The 25,040-nt window shown below is 47.8% G+C and overlaps 1 protein-coding gene across 7 annotated transcripts in view; it reads right to left on the bottom strand.

The window, feature by feature from the left end:
- Positions 1-25,040, bottom strand: part of cdk10 (cyclin dependent kinase 10) — a 137,559-nt gene that overhangs the window by 79,520 nt on the left and 32,999 nt on the right. For 5 of the 7 annotated variants that reach the window (XR_009714873.1, XM_061282211.1, XM_061282216.1 and 2 more), the window contains exons 2-5: positions 18,074-18,179; positions 17,291-17,363; positions 8,760-8,831; positions 8,507-8,609 (exon numbers count right to left, since the gene is read on the bottom strand). Coding sequence is in view for 6 of the 7 variants with exons in the window: in XM_061282211.1 (XP_061138195.1) it covers positions 8,507-8,609; positions 8,760-8,831; positions 17,291-17,363; positions 18,074-18,160 (335 nt within the window). In the remaining variant the exon portion in view is untranslated. Of the gene's footprint in view, positions 1-8,506; positions 8,610-8,759; positions 8,832-17,290; positions 17,364-18,073; positions 18,180-25,040 lie in introns of those variants that run through there. The other 2 variants (XM_061282214.1, XM_061282215.1) reach the window with 2 other exon arrangements.

The following is a 25,040-nucleotide window of genomic DNA, read 5'->3' as shown; positions in this document are numbered from 1 at the left end:
TCTCAAATAGTGGGGCGTGCCCCCCTTGGGGGGCGCGGTGCTATTCCTGGGGGGGCGCGTATGACCCTGGGGAACAGGCTTTTTTTTTGGCAGTACTAGAATAAAGTGTAATTGCGCGTTTACTACAGCAGGGGGCAGTGAAGCTCTCATTGTTACTTCTGTCACGTTTGCGACAGTGCAACATTTTACGACTTACAAGACAAGTTAGGATAGTCACGGTGGGGAGGGGGGGCGCGAATAGTTTTCTTCTTGCTAGGGGGGGGCGTAACAGAAAATAATTGAGAAGCACTGGATTAATGAAAGATGTTTATCTTATGAGATCACATCAAACGGCAATCATTCTGACCAAATATATCATCTTGAAGAATCGGTGAAAGCATACATCCAAATAAAGTACCGTTTTTTCCATGTATAATGCGCCCCCGTGTAAAATACGCACCCTAAAAATGGCATGTCAATGCTGGAAAAAAGCCTGTACCCATGTATAATACGCACCCAAATTTTTTATTTTATTTTTTAGTCCCAATGATCGTCACACACGCATCTGGGTGTGGTGAAATTTGTCCTCTGCATTTGACCCATTCCCGTGTGATTTTGATCCATCCCCTGGGGGAGAGGGGAGCAGTGAGCAGCAGCGGCGCCGCGCTCGGGAATCATTTGGTGATCTAACCCCCCAATTCCAACCCTTAATGCTGAGTGCCAAGCAGGGAGCCAATGGGTCCCATTTTTATAGTCTTTGGTATGGTCTTAACTATAGGCTGGATGTATTTTTTTGGTTGGCGTTGATTTCTCCGACTGCCCGTAAAGGCACCACCGCGATCAGTTAGGTTAAAGTGCGGACATGTGAAAAAGACGTGCGGACATGTGAAAAAAAGGCTCTGAGAGAAGTTGAAGAGGAATAAAAACACCCTTGGAAACCAAAACTTGCCCCTCGTCGTGACTCGGAGCCGCAACAAATGTTTCGGATTTGCGTAGGGTACATTGTGACAGCAAACGAGCAGGTGATCGAGCAAGCGTCTGATACGAGAGCATTGCGTTCGTATGGAGCGTGCAGAGACGAAAGGAACAAGGCAAAGTGTTGTCAAATAAAATATTACCTGTAATACGCATTTTGTTATTTGCTGATTGTATTAAACTATTACATTCATTGTCAGTCAAGAAGAGAAGAGGACTATTCGCATCGGATCCATAGTGCGCATGCGCAGTGATACTGCCTCCGTATGACGTCCAGTCCGCGATGGAGATTAAAAAACAAACAATATTTGACAATAACACAGGTTTCTGTTCCTGTCTTTGGTAATGTCACCCTGTCTTTTTGTTCCACGTCTTTGTCGGTCAGTCCTGTTGTTGGTTTTGTTAGAGAGTTATGTTAGTTTACCAAGTCTGTGTTTTGAGTTCCTCCAATAAACCCTGGTCCAAGCTGCACTTGGTCGCCCTGCTCCTTTCCACACTCCATCCGTGACAAGATTTTCTTCAAAAATTGTTGTACCATGATTTTCTTAACAAAAAAATGAAAAAAATAAAAAAATAAAATAAAAAATAAAAAAATAATAATAATAATTGTACCCATGTATAATGCGCACCCCAGATTTTAGGACAATAAATTAGTTAAATTTTGCGCATTATACATGGAAAAAAACGGTAATCAAAACTGCAACACGGTGAGGGGTATCTGAAAATCAGAGCAGAGTTTTAACTCACAAACACCTGGTAACAGAGGTGAGGAAACGGGAAACACTTCCTTCAAGTAAGCCTTGAGAACTTTACAGGTTAAGATTAGTCGCAAGCAGGTGGTGCATCAATGTCCTTGAGCATCCGGCATTGTTTGAAAATGAGAATGGTCGCTAGTTTCAATCCCTGCTATGTGTACAAATCATATTCAAAATTCCTCCCCTTCATTGTCAGTGGGAACAGTGTTGCTGGTCTCCCGTTTTTGCTAGTGCGTCACAGTCTGGAGTAAAATTTGTTGTGGCAATTCTTAGGAGAAATCCGAGGTGTTGGTCCGTTTACCTCGATCTGTGACGGGTTGATGTTGACGTTCATGTGGCTGAACGTCACGTCGCGTACGTCGAGCCAAATTGGCCACTCTCTTTTAAACACTCGGCACTGTGTCCACCTTGCTTTTCCTTGGGTGACTCATTTTAATAGAACGATTCCAGGGTAAGGTTTGTGGGTGGCTTTAGCGTAAAACTGTATCTGAGAGCTCAGCGCGCGAATTACAAGAACGCTGTCGTCACAGCCCACACTCTAAATTCGGGACTGATACAAATAGAGTGCGAGTGCGCCATGTCCGTACTACTGAGTACGTACACGCACTTGTGAGTGTGCACCGAGCTTTCTGACACGGCTTCCGGTAGTAAATGCGCAGGCGAGCGGTTCCCCATCTACTGGGGAAACGCAGTCATTGCAGGCAAAATGAATGTTTAATAATACAATTTATTCAGGGTTGGCGGGCCGGATTAAACGGTCCCGTGGGCCGGATGTGGCCCGCGGGCCGTAGTTTGCTCACCCCTGGTTTAGCCTGTTGTTGCTCGTTCATGTCTCTTCTTGGTGTTGGATTTTGTTGAATGAATTGCCCCCCAAAATGCGACTTATACTCCGGAGAGACTTGTATATGTTTTTTTTCCACATTTTTCGGCATTTTATGGCTGGTCCGACTTATACTCCGGAGCGACTTATAGTCCGAAAATTACGGTACATCCAAATAAAGTAATCAAAACGGCATAATGGTGAGGGGTATCTGAAAATCAGAGGAGGGCTTTAACTCACAAACACCTGGTGATAGAGGTGAGGAAACGGGAAACACTTTGACTTAAAGTCGGCCTTAAAAACTTTAAAAGTTAAGTTTACCGTTTTCTTCCGTGTATAATGCGCAAAATTTAACTAATTTATTGTCCTAAAATCTGGGGTGCGCATTATACATGGGTACAATTTTATTTATTTAGTTTTTTTAAGAAAGTCATGGTACAACAAAACCAACAACAGGACTGACCGACAAAGTCGTGGAACGAAAAGACAGGGTGACATTACCAAAGACAGGAACAGAAAGCAAACAGACATCATGACAGCAAGACACGTCAGCTATATAAAGAGCGAGAGTTGTTTTCTTCCTATTAGTTTAAATTCACAGTTTAATTAGCAGTAGCAACCAGCATAAAATGCGTATTACAGGTAATATTTTATTTCACAACACTTTGCCTTGTTCCTTTCGTCTCTGCTGTTCACTTCAAACGCGCTCCATACAAACACAATGCTCTGGTATCAGACAAGGCTTGCTCGATCACCTGCTCGTTTGCTGTCTGTCACAATGTACCCTACACAAATCCGAAATTTGTTGCGGCTCCGAGTCACGACGAGGGGCAAGTTTTGGTTTCCAAGGGTGTTTTTATTCTTCTTCAACGTCTCTCCCATACAGAGCCGCCTTTTTCACGTCCGCAAGCCTTTTTCACATGTGCGCACGGATCGCGGTGGTGCCTTTACGGGCACTCGGAGAAATCAACGCCAACAAAAAAAATACATCCAGCCTATTTAAGACCATACCAAAGACTATAAAAATGGGACCCATTGCCTCCCTGCGTGTGTGACGATCATTGGGACTAAAAAAAAAAAAAAAAAAATTTAAACAAAATTTAAAAGATTTTTTTTTAAAAATTGGGTGCGTATTATATGTACATGGGTACAGGCTTTTATCCAGCATCAACATGCCATTTTTAGGGTGCGCATTATACATGGGGGCGCATTATACACGGAAAAAAACGGTAATTGAAAACAGGTGGTGCATCATTCTTGAGCATCCTGCATTGTTTGAAAATGAGAATGGTCGCTAGTTTCAATCCCTTATTATTTATTATCATTTTCAAAATGCTTTTTTTTTTTTTAACAACAAACTAGAGAAACTCCCCTTCATTTTCAGTGGGAACAGTGTTGTTGATCACCCTTTTTTGCTGGTGCATCATAGTCTGGAGTAAAATTTGTTGTGGCAATTCTTAGGATAGAGCCGAGGTGTTGGCCCGTTAATCTAGATCTGTGACGGGCTTTGTTGATGATCATGTGGCTGAACGTCTGTTCACACACATAGGTCGAGCCAAATTGTCCACTCTTTTTTTTAAACACTCGCCACTCAGTGTCCACCTTTCTTTTCCTAGGGCCATTCATTTTAATGGAAGGATTCCAGGGGAAGGTTTGTGGGTGGCTTTAGCGTAAAACTGTACCTGAAAGCTCAGCGTGCGAATTATGAGAATGCTGACGTCACAGTTTAGATTTAAATGCAATCTCGGCAGCGATAGAAATATAGCGGGTCCATACTACTGAGTACGTACACGCACTTGTGAGCGTGCACTGAGCTTTCTGACACGGCTTCCGGGAGTAAATCCGCGGGCAGGTGTTTCCCCAGTAGATGGTCATTGCAGGGAAAATTACCAAAACAAATGTTTAATAATATGATTTATTCAGGTTTGGCGGGCCGGATTAAATGACCCCGCGGGTCGGATGTGCCCCGTGGGCCGTAGTTTGTCCACGTCTGGTCTAGTCGATACCTGTTTGATTTACATGCTTATAAATGTTTATAAAATTTAAGTCAGAGGTCTCTATTAACGTTGTGAATAGAGTCTCACTGCCCCAATGCTCCAGCATTACTCTGCATATTTTGCTTTTTCTTGGGCACACAAAATTTTGCATTTAGTGAGATGATATTCAAGATGGAGTCTCACTGGAATGAAAGTAAGTGGAGTCATTCAAAGTAGTGTTCCAAGTGGAACCCCAAACATGTATATCGACACTTATTTGACAGTTACAGCTCGGACTGCTCAATTCTGGATAAAAATCAGGATCACGATTATTTTGCTCATTATTGAAATCACAATTATTTACATCAGTGGTCCTTAACTTGGGTTCAAGAGAACCCTAGGGGTTTGGTGAGTAGGTCTCAGGGGTTTGGCAGGTCCTCCACTGCGGAGGTCTGAACACACCTGATTTATCGTGTAAATTTGTGATGACACACATCTGAACTGGTCTCGCAAAGGCACTAGCAGAAGTCAAACTGATTTGCGGGTATGTAATTTGTTGTGAGTTTATGCATTGTGTTGGTTTTGTTCTTTGAACAAGGTGACATTCATGCATGGCTCATTTTGTGCCCCAGTAAAATACATCTATGTCTTGAATTTGATTTTTTTCCCCCCTACTAAAGAGGGGTTCGGTGAATGCGCATATGAAACTGGTGGGGTTCGGTACCTCCAACAAGATTAAGAACCACCGCTCTGGATGTTATGGGGCTGTCCTGGTTGACACGTCTCTACAACATTGCGTTTCATTTATTCATTTATTTGATTATTTCATTATTTTATTATTCATTTATTGAAATGTATTGCATACATACAAAAAGAAAGTTATGTTAAGCCAGTCCTCAAATAGTGGGGACCGCCCCGTTACTAAGGAGGGAACATGCTTTTCTTTTGGTTGTACTAGATTAAAGGGTAATTAGACATGCACTGTAGTAGGTGGGAGTGGCGTATCACAGTAAGAGTGTGCGCAAGGACTATTCGCTCTACAGTGTAGAACAGGGGTGGGCAAACTACGTCCCGCGGGCCACATCCGGCCCACGGGACCGTTTAATCCGGCCCGCCAACCCTGAACAAATTGTATTATTAAACCTTTTTTTTTTTGGTCATTTTGCCTGCAATGACTGCGTTTCCCCAGTAGATGGCGAAGCGCTCGCCTGCGCATTTACTACCGGAAGCCGTGTCAGAAAGCTCGGTGCACACTCACAAGTGCGTGTACGTACTCAGTAGTACGGACATGGCGCACTCTCGCTCTATTTGTATCAGTCCCGAATTTAGAGCGTGGGCTTTGACGACAGCATTCTTGTAATTCGCGCGCTGAGCTTTCAGATGCAGTTTTGCGCTAAAGCCACCCACAAACCTTCCCCTGGAATCCTTCCATTAAAATGAGTCACCCAAGGAAAAGCAAGGTGGACACAGTGCCGAGCGTTTAAAAAGAGTGGCCAATTTGGCTCGACGTACGCGACGTGACGTTCAGCCACATCAACGTCAACCCGTCACAGATCGAGGTAAACGGACCAACACCTCGGATCTCTCCTAAGAATTGCCACAACAAATTTTACTCCAGACTGTGACGCACTAGCAAAAACGGGAGACCAGCAACACTGTTCCCACTGACAATGAAGGGGAGGAATTTTGAATATGATTTGTACACATAGCAGGGATTGAAACTAGCGACCATTCTCATTTTCAAACAATGCAGGATGCTCAAGGACATTGATGCACCACCTATTTGCGACTAATCTTAACCTGTAAAGTTCTTAAGGCTTACTTTAAGGAAGTGTTTCCCGTTTCCTCACCTCTGTTACCAGGTGTTTGTGAGTTAAATTTCTGCTCTGATTTTCAGATACCCCTCACCGTGTTGCTGTTTTGATTACTTTATTTGGATGTATGCTTTCACCGATTCTTCAAGATGATATATTTGGTCAGAATGTTTGGCGTTTGATGTGATCTCATAAGATAAACATCTTTCATTAATCTGACCTGCAGGCACTGAAGTGATGGAGACTGTTATTCATAATAACAGTGTCGTATTTTATGAGAGTCACTGATAGCAGTTTTTTAGTGAATTATTATTATTATTTTTTTAAATGCTGTTAATAAATGCATTTGTTTTCAAAAAACTTGTTTGGAATATCCATGCTTTACTACCTACTAAAGGCCAAAATCTTTTATGCGATGACCTTTACAGGTCGCTTATATGACTTCACACAAAGCCTACGTCCATCTGCTCCTGGTTCGGCCCTCCGGTCCAAATTTAGAACCCAGTTCGGCCCGCGAGTCAAAAAGTTTGCCCACCCCTGGTGTAGAGCACAGGGATCATACGCACACACAGCACAGAGCAGGCGATAAAATGTGAAGTGGGACACCATGGAAAAATATTTAACAAGGTTGAAAAGAACGGCGGAGAGAGACGGAGATAAGAGAATTCAGAGTCACACGAAAGCTAAAACAAAAGAGCGTTCGTAGCGCTCTGCTTCAGTGCGACTACGATGGGAGACGAGGAAAGACCGGTGTGTTTACTGTGCCTTACAATGTTGGCAGCGGACAGTATGAAGCCAAATAAATGCGTGAATGCTACTACAGTCAATCAGCAAGCACTGTAAGCATCGTATAAAGCAACGTATCAAATTGCTCACTGCAAAAAGAAAACACACACCATTGCAGAAGAGCTGATACTACCTGCAGCTGTGGATATGGTCTCCGTCATGCTGCCTCATTATGATTAAAAAAACAGCACAGATTGTTCTATTCATTTTTGTTTTGTAGGTTAAAATGTTTTATCTATTGTGATCCTGAGTTGCTGATTACTCTGAATTGAATATTATTTATTGTTGTAATTTAGTTTAATACAATGTATGTTAATTAATATTTTATTGTATTTTTGTCGGCATAAAATGGCAGTTGGTCAAGAATGTTCATAGTTTAATTATAAATTATTCTTTAATATTAGGCAAAGTGATGCACATTGAATCTGTTTTGTTAAAAAACAATGTTATTAAAAAAGTTATTCTTTATTGTAAGTTGAGATTTCTTTTTTATTTCTTTTTTGTTTTGCTTTAATGTTAATAAGGGTACAAGCATGGGGGGCGCGAAATGTTTTCTACTACCTAGGGGGGGCATCACAGAAAATGATTGAAGCATTGTGTTAAGATAAGAGTTTCCATTGTAGCTCAGATTCTAATAACCGTATTTTCCGCACCATAAGGCGCACTTAAAAGCCTTTAATTTTCTCAGAAAATAAAGGTCCGCCGTGTTTCTTTTGTGTGGACCAAATTCCAAAATCCGTAAAGTTGTTTTGTGTGGCTTCCGTCACATGGAGACGTAATACACGGACGTAATATGTAGACCCGATGAACCAATCAGAGGACATTACGTTTTACGTAGATCGGGGCAGAAAACCAATCGGAGGATTATACGCAACACGTAGAGTATGTATGTCCACCGCCATTGATAAATAAATACGATCGTTTGTGCAAAGCAAACAGCATTAAGACCCTCTAAAATGGCATGGACAAAGAGACATGCTTACGAGGCACAACTACAGCTTTCTGGAAAGCCGGGATCATTGCCAAAAAATAAAGTGACAACGACAAGACAATGACAAGAAGGATCTTGTCATGTTTAATGGCGAACTTGCCCAACTGTTTAATTTGGATAAAGAAGATGATTGCTAACAATAATGTGACTACAGTACAGTACATGATTAAATAGTAGAATAAAGTACAACTAAACTCAGTCTTTCTCCCGTGACGTTTGTTGTTGTTTTTTACCGTAAATCATGGCATGCCTGCAACCTATAACGCGGTGCATCCTATGTGTGGATTAAGCACAGAAAAGCCCACGGAATTGAGTCTGCACCTTTAACCCGAAGAGCCTTATGGTGCGAAAAATACGGTATTCACTTGGTTTTGAGGCTCACATCAACCCATGCGTTTTACAATACTGACCTTTCAAGGTGGCCGCCAACAACAACCTCTTTCAGCTCCACTATGTTGGGATGTCGGAGCCGCAGCAATAGGGTAATCTCTCTGAGGCTGCTGATTGGAATCCCTGACACGCACGCACACACAAATTCAGCCACAAACACACACACACAGATCCTTTCAGTTGTAGCGCGTACACAAGCGAACACTGCTAATTAAAACTCATTTGAAAACAGTTTTGTGTTGAGAAATAAACTGACAAACGCTGAGGAATTACCATCTTTTTCTTTAGCCATTCGAACTTTCTTCAGTGCGACAATTTCATCAGATTTGGTGTCACGAGCACGGTCTGGAGGAAATTTTAAAATTATTTTACACATGAGCTTTGATTAGGAACTGCATATTATCTCCAAGATACAGCTAAGCCTCAATTTTAAGCGTAGATAGGGGTCCTGAATTTGGGAATCGCATTAACCCCGAAAGTGTGTCATTTAGAAAGTCTTAGAAGGGGAAGAAAATTCAGAGCCATGCATACAAGTATATCAGGAACTTGCAGGAGGGAAATATGTAATAAGATACATGTGTTTGCATTTTTGGAGTAACATCGTTCTGGTTGAAAATTAATACCATATAATTTTTAAAAATTACAAGAAGTCTTTATCCTGCCTCTGCTTACTGCCGGTGGGTTTGTTCCATTGTGCTAAGGTACAACCTTTACGTTATTACTGCAGTCCCTTTAAGAGAGATGGGTGTTTTGCAGCGCCATTTTACTGAGGAACGCAGAAGGAGAAAAATAATAAACACGCCGTCACGGACTTAACAGTAGAAACTCCCTATTGTTTTTCACACTGCAATTTCTACAATATCGTCCATTTAAAATAATAAAAATTGAAGGTTCATGACAAAACCGCATTAGACAGAAAGTCGCATAGAGTCGAAGCAGGTAAAATTGAGGCTTAGCTGTATATACCGTATTTTTCGGAGTATAATTCGCACCTTTTTTCATAGTTTGGGTGGGGGTGCGACTTATACCCAGGATGGGTGGGGGTGCGACTTATACCCAGGAGCGACTTGTGAAATTCTTAACATCCATCCATCCATCTTCTTCCGCTTATCCGGGGTCTGGTCGCGGAAGCAGCAGCTTTAGGAGGGACTCCCAGACTTCCCTCTCCCCAGCCACTTCATCCAGCTCATCCCGGGGGATCCCAAGGCGTTCCCAGGCCAGCTGAGAGACAGTCTCTCCAGCGCATCCTGGGTCATCCCCGGGGTCTCCTACCGGGCGAGACATGCCCGGAACACCTCCCCAGGGAGGTGTCCAGGAGGCATCCTGATGAGATGCCCGAGCCACCTCATCTGGCTTCACTCAACGTGGAGGAGCAGCGGCTCTACTCCGAGTCTCTCCCGAATGACCGAGCTTCTCACCTTATCTCTAGGGGAGAACCCGGACACCCTGCGGAGGAAACTCATTTCGGCCGCTTGTATCCTGGATCTCGTTCTGTCAGTCACGACCCATGACCATAGGTGAGGGTAGGGGCATAGATCGACCGGTAAATCGAGAGCTTTGCCTTTTGGCTCAGCTCTCTTTTCACCACGAAAGACCGGTACAGAGTCCGCATTACTGCCAACGATGCACCAATCCGCCTGTCGATCTCGCGCTCTAACCTCCCCTCACTCCTGAACAAGACCCCAAGATACTTGAACTCCTCCACTTGGGGCAGGATCTCATCCCCGATCCGGAGAGGGCATTCCACCCTTTTCCGACCGAGCACCATGGACTCGGATTTGGAGGTGCTGACCCTCATCCCGACCGCTTCACACTCAGCTGCGAACTGTTCCAGTGAAAGCTGGAGATCACAGCTTGAAGAAGCCAACAGCACCACTTTGTCTGCAAAAAGCAGAGACGCAATGCTGAGGTCCCCAAACCGGACACACTCAACGCCTTGGGTGCGCCTAGAAATTCTATCCATAAAAATTATGAACAGAATCGGTGACAAAGGGCAGCCTTGGCGGAGTCCAACCCTCGCTGGGAATGAATCCGACTTATTGCCGGAAATCGGACCAAACTCTGGCATCGGCGATACAGGGACCGAACCACCTCTTATCAGTTGGCTCGGGACCCCGTACCCTCTCGAGGATCTTGCCGAGGGTGTAGAGCTGGTCCACTGTTCCACGGCCAGGACAAAAGCCACACTGCTCCTCCTGAATCAGAGGTTCGACCTCCCGACCTCTCCAGCACCCCTGAATAGACCTTACCAGGGAGGCTGAGGAGTGTGATTCCCCTGTAATTGCAACACACCCTCCGGTCCCCCTTGTTAAACAGGGGAACCACCACCCCAGTTTGCCAATCCAGAGGCACCGTCCCCGATGTCCACGCAATGTTGTAGAAGCGTGTCAGCCATGACAGCCCCACAACATCCAGAGCCTTTAAGAACTCCGGGCGGATCTCATCCACCCCCGGGGCCTTTTTTTTTTAACTACCTCAGTGACTTTGATCCCAGAGATTGGAGAGTCCGCCTCAGATTCTCCAGGCCCTGCTTCCACAATGGAAGGCGTGTAGGTAGAATTGAGGAGGTTTTCGAAGTATTCTCCCCACCGACTCACGACGTCCCGAGTCGAGGTCAGCAGCACGCCATCTCCACTGTAAACAGTGTTGACGGTGCACTGCTTCCCCCTCCTGAGACGCCGGATGGGGGACCAGAATTTCCTCCAAGCCGTCCGGAAGTCATTCTCCATGGCCTCACCAAACTCCTCCCATGCCCGGGTTTTTGCCTCAGCAACCGCCAAAGCCGCGTTCCGCTTGGCCATCCGGTACCTTTCAGCTGCCTCCGGAGTCCCGCAGGCCAAAACGGCCTGATAACAATCCTTCTTCAGCTTGACGGCATCCCTTACCGGCCACCAGCGGGTTCGAGGATTGCCACCACGACAGGCAAAGGGAAAAGCTCTGCCGGAGGTGGGAGTTGAAGCTCTTCTTGACAGGGGATTCTGCCAAACGTTCCCAGCAGACCCCCACAGAGCCTTTGGGCTTGCCAGGTCGGACCGGCATCTTCCCCCACCATCGGAACCAACCCATCACCAGGTGGTTATCAGATGACTGCTCTGCCCCTCTCTTCACCCGAGTGTCCAAAACATGCGGCTGCAAATCCAATGACATGACTAGAAAGTTGGTCATCGAACTGCGGCCTAGGGTGTCCTGGTGCCAAGTGTACACATGGACACCCTTATGTTTGAACATGGTGTTCATTGTAGAAAATCCGTGTCGAGTACAGAAGTCCAAAGATAGAACACCGCTCCGGTTCAGGTGGGGGGGGGGGGGGCGTTCCTTCCAATCACGCCCTTCCAGGTCTCACTGTCATTGCCCACCTGAGCATTGAAGTCACCCAGTAGAACAATGGAGTCCCCAGAAGGAGCGCTCTCTAGCACTTCCTCCAGGTACTCCAAGAAGGGTCGGTACTCTGAGCTGCTGTTTGGTGCATAGACACAAACAACAGTCAGGAGCCGTCCCCCCCACCCAAAGGCGGAGGGAGGCTACCCTCTCGTTCACCGGGGTGAACCCCAATGTGCAGGCGCCCAGCCGGGGGGCAATAAGTATGCCCACACCTGCTCGACGCCTCTCACTGTGGGCAACTCCAGAGTGGAAGAGAGTCGAGCCCCTCTCGAGACGGTTTGTACCAGAGTGTGTGTGGAGGCAAGTCAGACTATGTGTAGTCAGAACTTTTCTACCTCACACACCAGCTCGGGCTCCTTTCCAGCCAGAGAGGTGACATTCCATGTCCCAAGAGCCAGCTTCTGCAGCCGGGGATCGGACCGCCAAGGTCCCCGCATTTGGCCGACACTCAGCTCACTTTGCACCTGACCCCTTTGGCCCCTCCCACAGGTGGTGAGCCCATGGGAAGGGGGACGGCCACCAGACGCTCGCCTTTGAGCCCCAATACCAGGCCTGGCTCCAGAGAGGGGCCCCGGTGACCCGCGTCCGACCCCAGCTCACTTTGCACCCGACCCCTTTGGCCCCTCCTACAGGTGGTGAGCCCATGGGAAAGGGGATCCACATTTTCTTTTCGGGCTGTGCCCGGCCAGGCCCCATGGGCGAAGGCCCGGCCACCAGGCGCTCGCCTTCGAGCCCCACCTCCAGGCCTGGCTCCAGAGGGGTGCCCCGGTGATTTTACTCGTCACAAGGGGTCTTCTGAGATGTGCTTTGTCTGGCCCCTCACCTAGGACCCTTTTGCCATGGGTGACCCTACCAGGGGCATAAAGCCCCAGACAACATGGCTCCTAGGATCCTAGGGGCACGCAAACCGTCATTACTAGAATTGCAAATTGTCTTCACTTTTAATATGTTTTTTTTTTTATATTTGACTAGTTTTTACTCGTCTGATTTGAAAACGAGCTGTCAGTTTGTTTTGTAGCTTTTACGAGGTGCTCATACATTTATTTGGGTCATAATGGCCCTCCAAAAGAAGCTATGACTACAATGCGGCCCGCGAAAAAAATGAGTTCGACACCCCTGATTTAATAATTTGGAGTGACACAGATGGTTTGATAAAGTTGTTATTTATGTTATAGTTATTTGGATAACTGTTAATGTTACGTCAGGCCCGTTCTCAGCTCTTTGTTTGTGTTTATGTCACGTTAGCATACCGTATCATTTAGCTCATTCATGTCTGTTCTTGGTGTTGGGTTTTGTCGAATAAATTTCCCCTAAAATGCGACTTATACTCCGGTGCGACATATATGGGTTTTTTTCACTTTATTGTGCATTTTATGGCTGATGCGACGTATATTCCAGAGCGACTTTTAGTCCGAAAAATACGGTAGTTATATGGGCCTGTGGAATAAGTTGAACTGCAACTGACATCAGCGGCGCACCGCACACACTTCCGGGGTTAGAAGTGCCGGTGTTTACACAAAGGACGAAGACTCCAATGGATTTAATGATTTGGAGTGACACGGATGGTTCGATAAAATTGTTGTTTATATTATTGTCATTTGATATAAATTTTATACCTAGTTATATGGGCCTGTGGAATAATTTGAACTGCAACTGACGACGGGTCCGATGTCACGTGGCGTTGTTTACACAAAGGACGAAGAATTTGATAGATTTAATGATTTGGAGTGTCACAGATGGTTTGATAAACGTGTTCTTTATGTTATAGTTATTTGAATCACTGTTAATGTTACGTCAGGCCTGTTCTCAGCTCCTCGTTTGTGTTTGTTACGTTAGCATACCGTATCATTTAGCCTGTTGTTGCTGGTTCACGTCTGTTTTTGGTTTTGGATTTTGTCAAATAAATTTCCCCCACCCCTCCGTGAGTCGTCACCTTATCGTGGTAGAGGGGTTTGCGTGCCCCTATGATCCTAGGAGCCATGTTGTCTGGGGCTTCATGCCCCTGGTAGGGTCACCCATGGCAAACGGGTCCTAGGTGAGGGGCCAGACAAAGCACGGCTCAAAAAGCCCCTTATGATGAATAATATATATGGACACAGATTTCCCTCGCCCGGACGCGGGTCACCGGGGCCCCCCTCTGGAGCCAGGCCTGGAGGCGGGGCTCGGAGGTGAGCGTCTGGTGGCCGGGCACAGCCCGAAAAGGAAACGTGGGTCCCCCTTCCCATGGGCTCACCACCTGTGGGAGGGGCCAAAGGGGTCGGGTGCAGTGCAAGCTGGGCGGCGGCCAAAGGCAGGGACCTTGGCGGTCTGATCCCCGGCTGCAGAAGCTGGCTCTTGGGACATGGAATGTCACCTCTCTGGCTGGAAAGGAACCCGAGCTGGTGTGCGAGGCAGAAAAGTTCCGACTAGATATAGTCGGACTTGCCTCCACGCACAGTTTGGGTTCCGGTACAAGCCCTCTCGAGAGGGGCTGGACTCTCTTCCACTCTGGAGTTGCCCACGGTGAGAGGCGTCGAGCAGGTGTGGGTATACTTATTGCCCCCCGGCTGGGCGCCTGCACATTGGGGTTCACCCCGGTGAACGAGAGGGTAGCCTCCCTCCGCCTTCGGGTGGGGGGACGGGTCCTGGGACCTGACTGTTGTTTGTGTCTATGCACCAAACGGCAGTTCAGAGTACCCACCCTTTTTGGGGTCCCTGGAGGAGGTGCTGGAGAGCGCTCCTTCTGGGGACTCCATCGTTCTACTGGGTGACTTCAATGCTCACGTGGGCAATGACAGTGAGACCTGGAAGGGCGTGATTAGGAGGAACGGCCCGAGCGGTGTTCTATTGTTGGACTTCTGTGCTCGACACGGATTTTCTATAATGAACACCATGTTCAAACATAAGGGTGTCCATGTGTGCACTTGGCACCAGGACACCCTAGGCCGCAGTTCGATGATCGACTTTGTAGTCGTGTCATCGGATTTGCGGCCGCATGTTTTGGACACTCGGGCGAAGAGAGGGGCGGAGCTGTCAACTGATCACCACCTGGTGGTGGGTTGGCTCCGATGGTGGGGGAAGATGCCGGTCCGACCTGGCAGACCCAAACGTTCTGTGACGGTCTGCTGGGAACGTCTGGCGGAATCCCCTGTCAGGAAGAGCTTCAACTCCCACCTCCGGCAAAACTTTTCCCAGGTCCCGGGGGAGGCGGGGGACATTGAGTCCGAGTGGACCTTGTTCCGCGCCTCCATTGTTGAGGCGGCCGACCGGAGCTGCGGCCGTAAGGTCATTGGTGCCTGTCGTGGCGGCAATCCCCGAACCCGCTGGTGGACACCGGCGGTAAGGGATGCCGTCAAGCTGAAGAAGGAGTCCTATTGGGCCGTTTTGGCCTGCGGGACTCCCGAGGCAGCTGACAGGTACCAGATGGCCAAGCGGAACGCGGCTTCGGTGGTTGCTGAGGCAAAAACCCGGGCGTGGGAGGAGTTTGGCAAAGCCATGGAGAATGACTTCCGGACGGCTTCGAGGAAATTCTGGTCCACCGTCCGGCGTCTCAGGAGGGGGAAGCAGTGCAACGTCAACACTGTTTACAGTGGAGATGGCGTGCTGCTGACCTCGACTCGGGACGTCGTGTGTCGGTGGGGAGAATACTTCGAAGACCTCCTCAATTCCACCGACACGCCTTCCATTGTGGAGGCAGGGCCTGGGGACTCTGAGGCGGACTCTCCAATCTCTGGGGTTGAAGTCACTGAGGTAGTTAAAAAACTCCTCGGTGGCAAGGCCCCGGGGGTGGATGAGATCCGCCCAGATTTCTTAAGGGCTCTGGAGGTTGTGGGGCTGTCATGGCTGGCACGTGTCTACAACATCGCGTGGACATCGGGGACAGTGCCTCTGGATTGGCAGACTGGGGTGGTGGTTCCCCTCTTTAAGAAGGGGGACCGGAGGGTGTGTTCCAATTACAGGGGAATTACACTCCTCAGCCTCCCTGGTAAGGTCTATTCAGGGGTGCTGGAGAGGATGGTCCGTCGGGAGGTCGTACCTCGGATTCAGGAGGAACAGTGTGGCTTTCGTCCTGGCCGTGGAACAGTGGACCAGCTCTTCACCCTGAGCAGGATCCCCGAGGGTGCATGGGAGTTCGCCCAACCAGTCCACATGTGTTTTGTGGACTTGGAGAAGGCGTTCGACCGTGTCCCTCGGGAGGTCCTGTGGGGGGTGCTTCGGGAGTACGGGGTACCGAGCAGACTGATAAGGGCGGTTCGGTCCCTGTATCACCGATGCCAGAGTTTGGTCCGTATTTCCGGCAGTAAGTCGGATTCGTTTCCAGTGAGGGTTGGACTCCGCCAAGGCTGCACTTTGTCACCGATTCTGTTTATAATTTTTATGGACCGAATTTCTAGGCGCAGCCGAGGCGTTGAGGGTGTCCGGTTTGGGGACCTCAGCATCGCGTCTCTGCTTTTTGCAGACGACGTGGTGCTGTTGGCTTCTTCAGGCCGTGATCTCCAGCTCTCACTGGAGCGGTTCGCAGCCGAGTGTGAAGCGGTTGGAATGAGGGTCAGCACCTCCAAATCCGAGTCCATGGTCCTCGATCGGAAAAGGGTGGAATGCCCTCTCCAGATCGGGGATGAGGTCCTGCCCCAAGTGGAGGAGTTTAAGTATCTTGGGGTCTTGTTCACGAGTGAGGGGAGGATGGAGCGCGAGATCGACAGGCGGATCGGTGCAGCGTCGGCAGTAATGCGGACTCTGTACCGGTCCGTCGTGGTAAAGAGAGAGCTGAGCCAAAAGGCAAAGCTCTCAATTTACCGGTCGATTTACGCTCCTACCCTCACCTATGGTCACGAGCTATGGGTCGTGACCGAAAGAACGAGATCCCGGATACAAGCGGCCGAAATGAGTTTTCTCCGCAGGATGTCCGGGCTCTCCCTTAGAGATAGGGTGAGAAGTTCGGTCATCCGGGAGAGACTCTGAGTAGAGTCGCTACTCCTCCACGTTGAGAGGAGCCAGATGAGGTGGCTTGGGCATCTCATCAGGATGCCTCCTGGACGCCTCCCTAGGGAGGTGTTCCGGGCATGTCCCACCGGTAGGAGACCCCGGGGACGACCCAGGACGCGCTGGAGAGACTATGTCTCTCAGCTGGCCTGGGAACGCCTTGGGATCCCCCGGGACGAGCTAGATGAAGTGGCTGGGGAGAGGGAAGTCTGGGAGTCCCTCCTGAAGCTGCTGCCCCCGCGACCCGACCCCGGATAAGCGGAAGAAGATGGATGGATGGATGGATGGATGGATGGATGGATGGATGGATGGATGGATGGATGGATGGAAATTTCCCCCAAAAGTGTGACTCATACTCCAGTGTGACTTATATAGGTTTTCTTTCCCCTTTATTGTGCATATGGCTGGTGCGACTTATACTCCGGTGCGACTTAGTCCGAAAAATACTGTACTTGACTTACAAACGATGCCATAGGTTCCTTCCCCTATTCGGTTGAGCTTTTCAAAGCCCCGGACACTTCTGCACTTTCCAAACTGGGGGTGAGAAGAAAGTTTGCGTACTTAACATAAAACAGAATACAATGTCAATAACTGAAATAAAAACAAAAAAACATTTGAAGCAATGTAAGAGTACCATTGGATGAGTAATAACTAACTTAAAAACTACCCTTGCCAATGGTAAAACCAATATTTTTTTGAATGTTTAGAAAAAAACATGGCAGTGGTTATTTTTGGCATATCCACAACTCCTGCTAGTGTTAATTTAAAGACAACGGGAATGTAAATCAAAAGTACCATTGGATGATTAATAACTGAAAAACTACCCTTGCCAACGGTAAAATCAATATTTTTTCAACTGTTAAGAATAAAAATGTGGCAGTGGTTGTGAAAGCACTTAAGATGTATCAAATTGTATCATAAACATCTTTTTTTATATAAAAAAACATTCTCTAACAAAACAGTACCAAGATGTATTTAATCCATTATTCGAACAAATAAAGTAGCACCTCAGGGTGAATGGCTTTACCGACTACGCCACGAGTGAAGCCACTTTACCAGGCACAGGATTTGTACTTGCAGTTTTTGTGTGATTCACGGCAAACCGCAAGGTGGTGTGTTGCTGGTCATGGCAAAATGATTAACCCAGCATGGAGTCACAAAGTCACAGATCAATACTATGTTAGATCTGTGAAATATTACTTTTATTAGAATACTCCTAATGTTTGTAATACCCTCATTCTTACTCTATCAATTTTGGGGACGATGAAAACTTTTTTCTTCATCGATTTGAGCCTTATCAGTCCCAGTTGTTCCTCTCCTGCGACGTCCATTGGTAAATAACAGATAGACCTAAAGAAAGAAAGCAAAAATACTTATGTTTCAGCATTTTAACAGCCTCACCACTTTTGCAAGGGATGTGACAACAATGTCACTGGCAAGAGCTGGAATATAAGTACAAAACAGTGTCAGTATGTCAATATGTTAAAGGAATGGTAAAGTGAGGATGGTTCCTTTTTCAGGAACTATCCAAGTTTATGCTTTTTTTATCAGGAAAATGAAGAAAAGTTAGTTTTTTCTATTTTATCCATTCATTTTGAAGAACTAATGAGACAATGAATGCCTTTAAAAAACACCCACATTTAATGAGGCAAAGGGACATGCACCCTTCTGACTCACTGAGTGAGTGACTGAGTGGTGTGTGCGTGTGTGTTCCATCAGCGCACAGGGCGTGTGATGCGTCAGTGCAGTAGTGTTGGAGTAGTAGTGCCTGTAGTTTGTGCATGCTGCATGCTGCCTCTGCTTGCCACTTTTCTGCTTTCAGCTACCGCCACCGGCTAGCCCTCTGTTTCCGGGGGTGAAAAGAGGAGCCGAGTGTGTAAGTCTCCTCAGCCGGTACACAGCCTCTCCATTGCCAAGACTTGCACACGCCTCCTCGTGGCCACACACGGTAACTGGCACCTTGCGGTCCCAGGCTAAGTTGTGTAGGATCTCGGAGCAGCAGTGGGCCCCAGAGATGTGGCATGTAGGCCCACCGGTGTGTGGACACGCCCTACTGCCCATCAACCACTGTCCCGGCTGTGGGTAAACAGCTCCAGCTATGGGTAAATAGTGAAGACCTCAACGGTGGACCAGGCGGAGGATGATGGCTGACCTGAGGGGTGGCGTCACAACGGCTGGGAAGGCGGATGAAGGCTGCAGCAGAAAAGGGTCACCAGTCGTCTTGGTCTCCTTGCCACTGGACTCTGACCCCGATCTGTCAAGGACAGTGTGGTGACTGTCTGTGCACCAGTCTCCCCACTTTAAACAAAGTCACGCACAGGCGTCTTTTTCAGGGAATCCACCTTACATCCCGGATTAAAGTCCTGTGGCGACCAGTAAGTGGCAACGGGGGCAGGATTGTGAAGTCTGGAAGCCCCTAGTCACAAGCTGGCACATCAGGCGGTGGATGTTAGATGATCGTTGGGCTCTTGGACCGAGGCAGATAGAGCTCTTCGGTAGCTGCATCCACGACTGAGCAGCCCTTTTTAGGATCCACTCTGCTCACCCCTGATGGAGAAGGGGCTAGAAAAGGTGCCCTAAACATAGCCTGCCTCAAACCTCCCGACTGGATTACCGCGTTCAGAGGGATCACCAATATGCGGTCGAAAACACAGAAACATGAATTTTGGAGCATGGAATGTGCGCACACTAATGGACAGTGTAACCAGTGATAGGCCGGAGAGGAGAACCGCCATCATTGCCAGGGAACTGAGAAGATGCCGGATTGACATAGCTGCTCTTTCAGAAACCCGGCGGGCAGAGGAAGGTCATCTGAAGGAGGAAAAGGGTGGATACACTTTCTTTTGGAAAGGAAAGGCCACAGATGAGCCTAGGATCCATGGGGCTGGTTTTGCCATCAAGAACCAACTGATCAGTCAGCTCTCTGAACTCCCTGTGGGAATCAGTGAGCGCCTGATGACCCTCCGTCTGGTGCTGGTCAACAACCAGACGGCAACAGTTCTTAGTGCTTATGCACCTACCCTTGCTTCCGATGAGGACAAAAAAGAGGCCTTCTATGCCTGTCTGGATGATGTATTGTCAAAAATCCCCAAAGAGGACAAGATTATTATACTGGGAGATTTCAATGCCAGAGTGGGCCGGGACCACCACCTCTGGAAGGGCACCATTGGAAAGGAAGGCATTGGAAACATCAACTCCAACGGGGTTTTGCTTCTTAGCAAATGTGCTCAATATGACCTTACCATCACGAATACCATCTTTCGCCAGAAGAACAAACTCAAGGGTTCATGGAGACACCCTCACTCTAAACAATGGCATCTTATTGACTATGTCATTGTGAGAGCCAGGGATCAGCGCGACGTGACCATCACAAAAGCCATGATGGATTCAGAGGCCTGCTGGACAGATCACCGCCTGATACGATCCACGATGTCCATCAGACTCAAGAGGAAGAGGAGACTGCAAAAGAAACTGAGCCGGCAGAGACTAAACCTCGAGGCCCTGAACAACACTGCCGCCCTGCAGCTGTTTCAGGCCTCTCTTGGAGAAAGCCTCATTCAGGAATACCCTGAGGACATCGAAGAACACTGGAGCCTGCTCAAGTCTTCCATCCTCGACACCTGCCGTGCCACTCTCGGGTACAAGGCCAGAAAGCATCAGGACTGGTTTGATGAGAACGACACAGAGATAGAACAGCTCATCTCCAAGAAAAGGGAAACCTTTCGTGTCTGGCAAAATGACATCACCTGCACAGCAAAGAGACAGGCCCACTCCAAAGCCAAGGCTGACGTCCAGAGCCGGGTGAGACAGATTAAAAACTCCTGGTGGACAGAAAGGGCACTGGAAATCCAGAGTTTGGCAGACTCTGGTGACACCAGAGGCTTTTTCAGCGCTACTAAGGCTGTCTACGGCCCAAGCCATCGCGGCCAAAAACCCCTACGCTCTAAAGACGGGCAGGAGCTGTTGAAGGACAATGAGTCCATAAACAACCGGTGGAGAGAGCACTTTCAGGAACTCCTCAACCGTGACAGCACAACTCAGTCGGATTTCCTCAGTCACATCCCTCAGAGTCCCATCAGGGAAGACATGGGTGAACCTCCCACTTTAGTAGAGGTCCAAGATGCCATCAGGAGCCTGAAGAACAACAAGGCTTCTGGGCCAGATGGGATCCCAGCTGAGGTCCTAAAGGAAGGTGGACTAGAGCTCCAGCGCCACCTCCATTCCCTCTTTCTGAAGGTCTGGGAAAAAGAAGTACTCCCTCGGAGCACAGGGATGCTCTGATAGTGACCATTTTCAAGAAAGGGGACAAAGCGGATTGCGGACACTATAGGGGCATCTCGCTCCTTTCAACAGTTGGCAAAGTACTTGCTCGTGTTCTTGCCAATCGCCTACTGCCACTGTCTGAGGAAATTCTCCCAGAATCGCAGTGCGGTTTTCGCCCATCTAGAGGCACTGCAGACATGGTTTTTACAGCACGCCAACTCCAGGAGAAATGCCGTGAGCATAAACAGCCTTTGTGCATGGCTTTCATAGACCTTACAAAAGCCTTTGACACGGTGGATCGCCAGGCCCTATGGAGCATTCTTCTGAGGTATGGTTGCCCGGACAAATACGTCAGAATACTGCGTTTATTACATGACGGAATGACAGCCACAGTGCTCAATAACAGCTCCTTGACTGAGCCTTTCACTGTAGAGACAGGGGTCAAACAGGGATGCATTATTGCACCCACCCTGTTCTCTGTCTTCATTGCCGCCATACTCCACCTCATCAACAAAGAACTACCACACGGAATCCCAATATGGTACAGGACTGATGGCAGGCTCTTCAACCTTAACAGGTTCAAAGCCAAAACCAAGATCAGAACCACCACGGTCGTGGAGCTCCAGTATGCAGACGATAATGCCATAGCAGCACACTCTGCAGAAGACCTCCAGGGCATCCTGAACTCCTTCGCTAAGGCATACAGAGCCCTGGGTCTGACCGTGAACATCAAGAAGACCCAGGTGCTACATCAACCCCACCCAACCAGCCATCTACTCCGCCCATCATAAATGTGGACAACACTGCACTTGAATATGTTCACCATTTCCCCTACCTCGGCTGTTTTCTCTCCTCCAAAGCGGACATTGACTCCGAGGTCAACCATCGCCTGAGCTGTGCCAGTGGAGCGTATGCCAGACTCCGGAAAAGAGTCTTCGAAGACTGAGACCTCCGGGTTGACACCAAGCTCCTGGTTTACAAAGCTGTGGTTCTCCCCACCTTACTTTACGGGGCAGAGTCATGGACAACCTACAGCAGGCACCTAAGAGCTCTTGAACAACACCACCAGAGAACCTTGAGGAAAATACTCCGGATCAAATGGGAGAACAGACGCACAAACATCAGCGTTCTGGAGGAAGCCAGGATACCGAGCATCACCACCTTAATAATGCAGCACCAACTCCGATGGACAGGACCTCTCATCCGCATGGCTGACACCCGCCTCCCCAAACAGATGTTATACTCCCAGCTGGAGAGAGGTCCGCGAGCCCCGGGCGGGCAAAAGAAACGTTTTAAGGACAACCTCAAGACCAATCTCAAGAAATTCCAAATAACATCTCGAGACTGGGAGCGCATCCCTTGGGGGTATGGGACCCAAATGCTGGGGGTATGGGACTCGATCTCTCGTAATCAGGTATTTTTTTTAGTATCTCTCGTTATTTTCTTCTATTTTGTACTTATTATTGTTCACAGGTTTTTTTTTTTAGTTATGCTTATGTTCTTATTCACTGTCGTTATGCTTGTAAGTAGTTAAAATCTGACAATCTCAAATGAACGTAAAAATCTACAGACCTAACGATTACCGTTTTTTTCCATGTATATTGCGCAAAATTTAACTAATTTATTGTCCTAAAATCTGGGGTGCGCATTATGCATGGGTAATTTTTTTTTTTTGTAAGAAAATCATGGTACAACAATTTTTGAAGAAAATCTTGTCACGGATGGAATGTGGAAAGGAGCAGGGCGACCAAGTGCAGCTTGGACCAGGGTTCATTGGAGGAACTCAAAACACAGACTTGGTAAACTAACATAACTCTCTAACAAAACCAACAACAGGACTGACCGACAAAGACGTGGAACAAAAAGACAGGGTGACATTACCAAAGACAGGAACAGAAACCTGTGTTATTGTCATATATTGTTTGTTTTTTAATCTCCATCGCGGACTGGACGTCATACGGAGGCAGTATCACTGCATCCGATGCGAATAGTCCTCTTCTCTTCTTGACTGACAATGAATGTGATAGTTTAATACAATTAGAAAATAACAAAATGCGTATTACAGGTAATATTTTATTTCACAACACTTTGCCTTGTTCCTTTCGTCTCTGCTGTTCACTTCAAACACGCTCCATACGAACGCAATGCTCTCGTATAAGACGCTTGCTCGATCACCTGCTTGTTTGCTGTCACAATGTACCCTACACAAATCTGAAACATTTGTTGCGGCTCCGAGTCACGACGAGGGGCAAGTTTTGGTATCCAAAGGTGTTTTTATTCCTCTTCAACTTCTCTCCCATACAGAGCTGCCTTTTCACATGTCCGCACGTCACTTTCCTCTTTTCATTTTAACCGAACTGATCGCGGTGGTGCCTTTACGAGCAGTCGGAGAAATCAACGCCAACAAAAAAATACATCCAGCCTAGTTAAGACCATACCAAAGACTATAAAAATGGGACCCATTGCCTCCCTGCTTGGCACTCAGCATTAAGGGTTGGAATTGGGGGGTTAGATCACCAAATGATACCCGAGCGCGGCGCCGCTGCTGCTCACTGCTCCCCTCTTCCCCCAGGGGATGGATCGAAATCACACGGGGATGGCTCAAATGCAGAGGACAAATTTTACCACACCCAGATGCGAGTGTGACGATCATTGGGACTTAAAAAAAATAAATAAATAAATAAAAATTGGGGTGCGTATTATACATGGGTACAGGCTTTTTTCCAGCATCGACATGCCATTTTTAGCGTGCGTATTATACATGGGGGCGCATTATACATGGAAAAAAACGGTAATCTGTAGTGTTGGCCGCACTGACAGCACAGGCAGTGGATGTTGTGGCCATCAGCTGAGCTCTGGCGGGACCACAAGCAGCATAACTGACCACAACATCGCTGTAGCGTCAAAAAGCCGTCCGCCCCCTCACCCACAACATTCATGTTCACGCCTCTCTCCCAGAAGGCAAGAGACAGTAAGGTAGTAGGTTGTTGCTGCTGCTGCATTTTGTTTACATCACAAATTCTTCTGCCCTCTGGGAAGAGGTACAGGAGCCTGCGCTCCCGCATAACCAGACTCACCAACAGCTTCATACTCCGGGCTGTTAGGATCCTGAACTCGCTCGCCCTTTCTGCGTAGCGTCCTGTACTTTGCGCTATGCTTACTGTCTCCTGTATGCACACTGGCTCAGTTTTGCTCCTCTTATTTATTGGGTTATTTGTTTATTATTTATTCATCACTCATATTATTTATTATGTATTGCTTGTTTTTATTTTGTGTCGTCTCCTTGTATGTCTATCGTGTACTATGTCTCGTCACCGTGGGATAGAGGAAACGGATTTTCGGTTTCTTTGTGTGTCTTGTAGAGATGCACCAATCCGATATCTGGATCGGATATCGGCCCCGATATCAACAAAATAGATGGATCGGGTATCGGAAAATGCAGCCGATCTGCGAGCCGATATTTTCCTTAATCTATTAGGACGCGGGCTACGTCATACGTCAGCAGCACGTGTGCCGCACGCCACGAGAGTTTTCTAAACAAACGCAAACATGGAGCGAACGTTCGCTTCTCTTCCCCGGGTTGCTAAGCGGACGTCAAACCCTGCGCGTTCGCTTCTCTTCGGGTTGCTAATGGGACGTCAAAGGCTGCGCGTTCGCTTCTCTCCCGAATGGGGGGGGGGGGGGGGGGGCTAATCGGATGTCAAACGCTGCGTGTTCGCTTCTCTTCCGGGGGGGTGTTAATGGGACGTTAAACGCTTTGTGTGCCGGGCTCCATCTAGTGTGGAAACTGAGAAGCTGAGCTCAAGCTTCTTGTGCGGGCCATATTCAATTATGTTCTCAGAATTTGCTGCGGGCCAATAAAAACTGGACCGTTAGTTTGGACACCCCTAATTTAGAGCAAAGAACTGTGTAGTCTGCCTGATGCCATTGCCTTTGGTCTTTTCTGTT

Source organism: Syngnathus typhle, linkage group LG7 (assembly GCF_033458585.1).
Source record: "Syngnathus typhle isolate RoL2023-S1 ecotype Sweden linkage group LG7, RoL_Styp_1.0, whole genome shotgun sequence".
Lineage (NCBI taxonomy): Eukaryota > Metazoa > Chordata > Actinopteri > Syngnathiformes > Syngnathidae > Syngnathus > Syngnathus typhle.
Note: the sequence above shows the minus strand (reverse complement) of the source record. Positions and strands in the feature narration are given on the sequence as shown.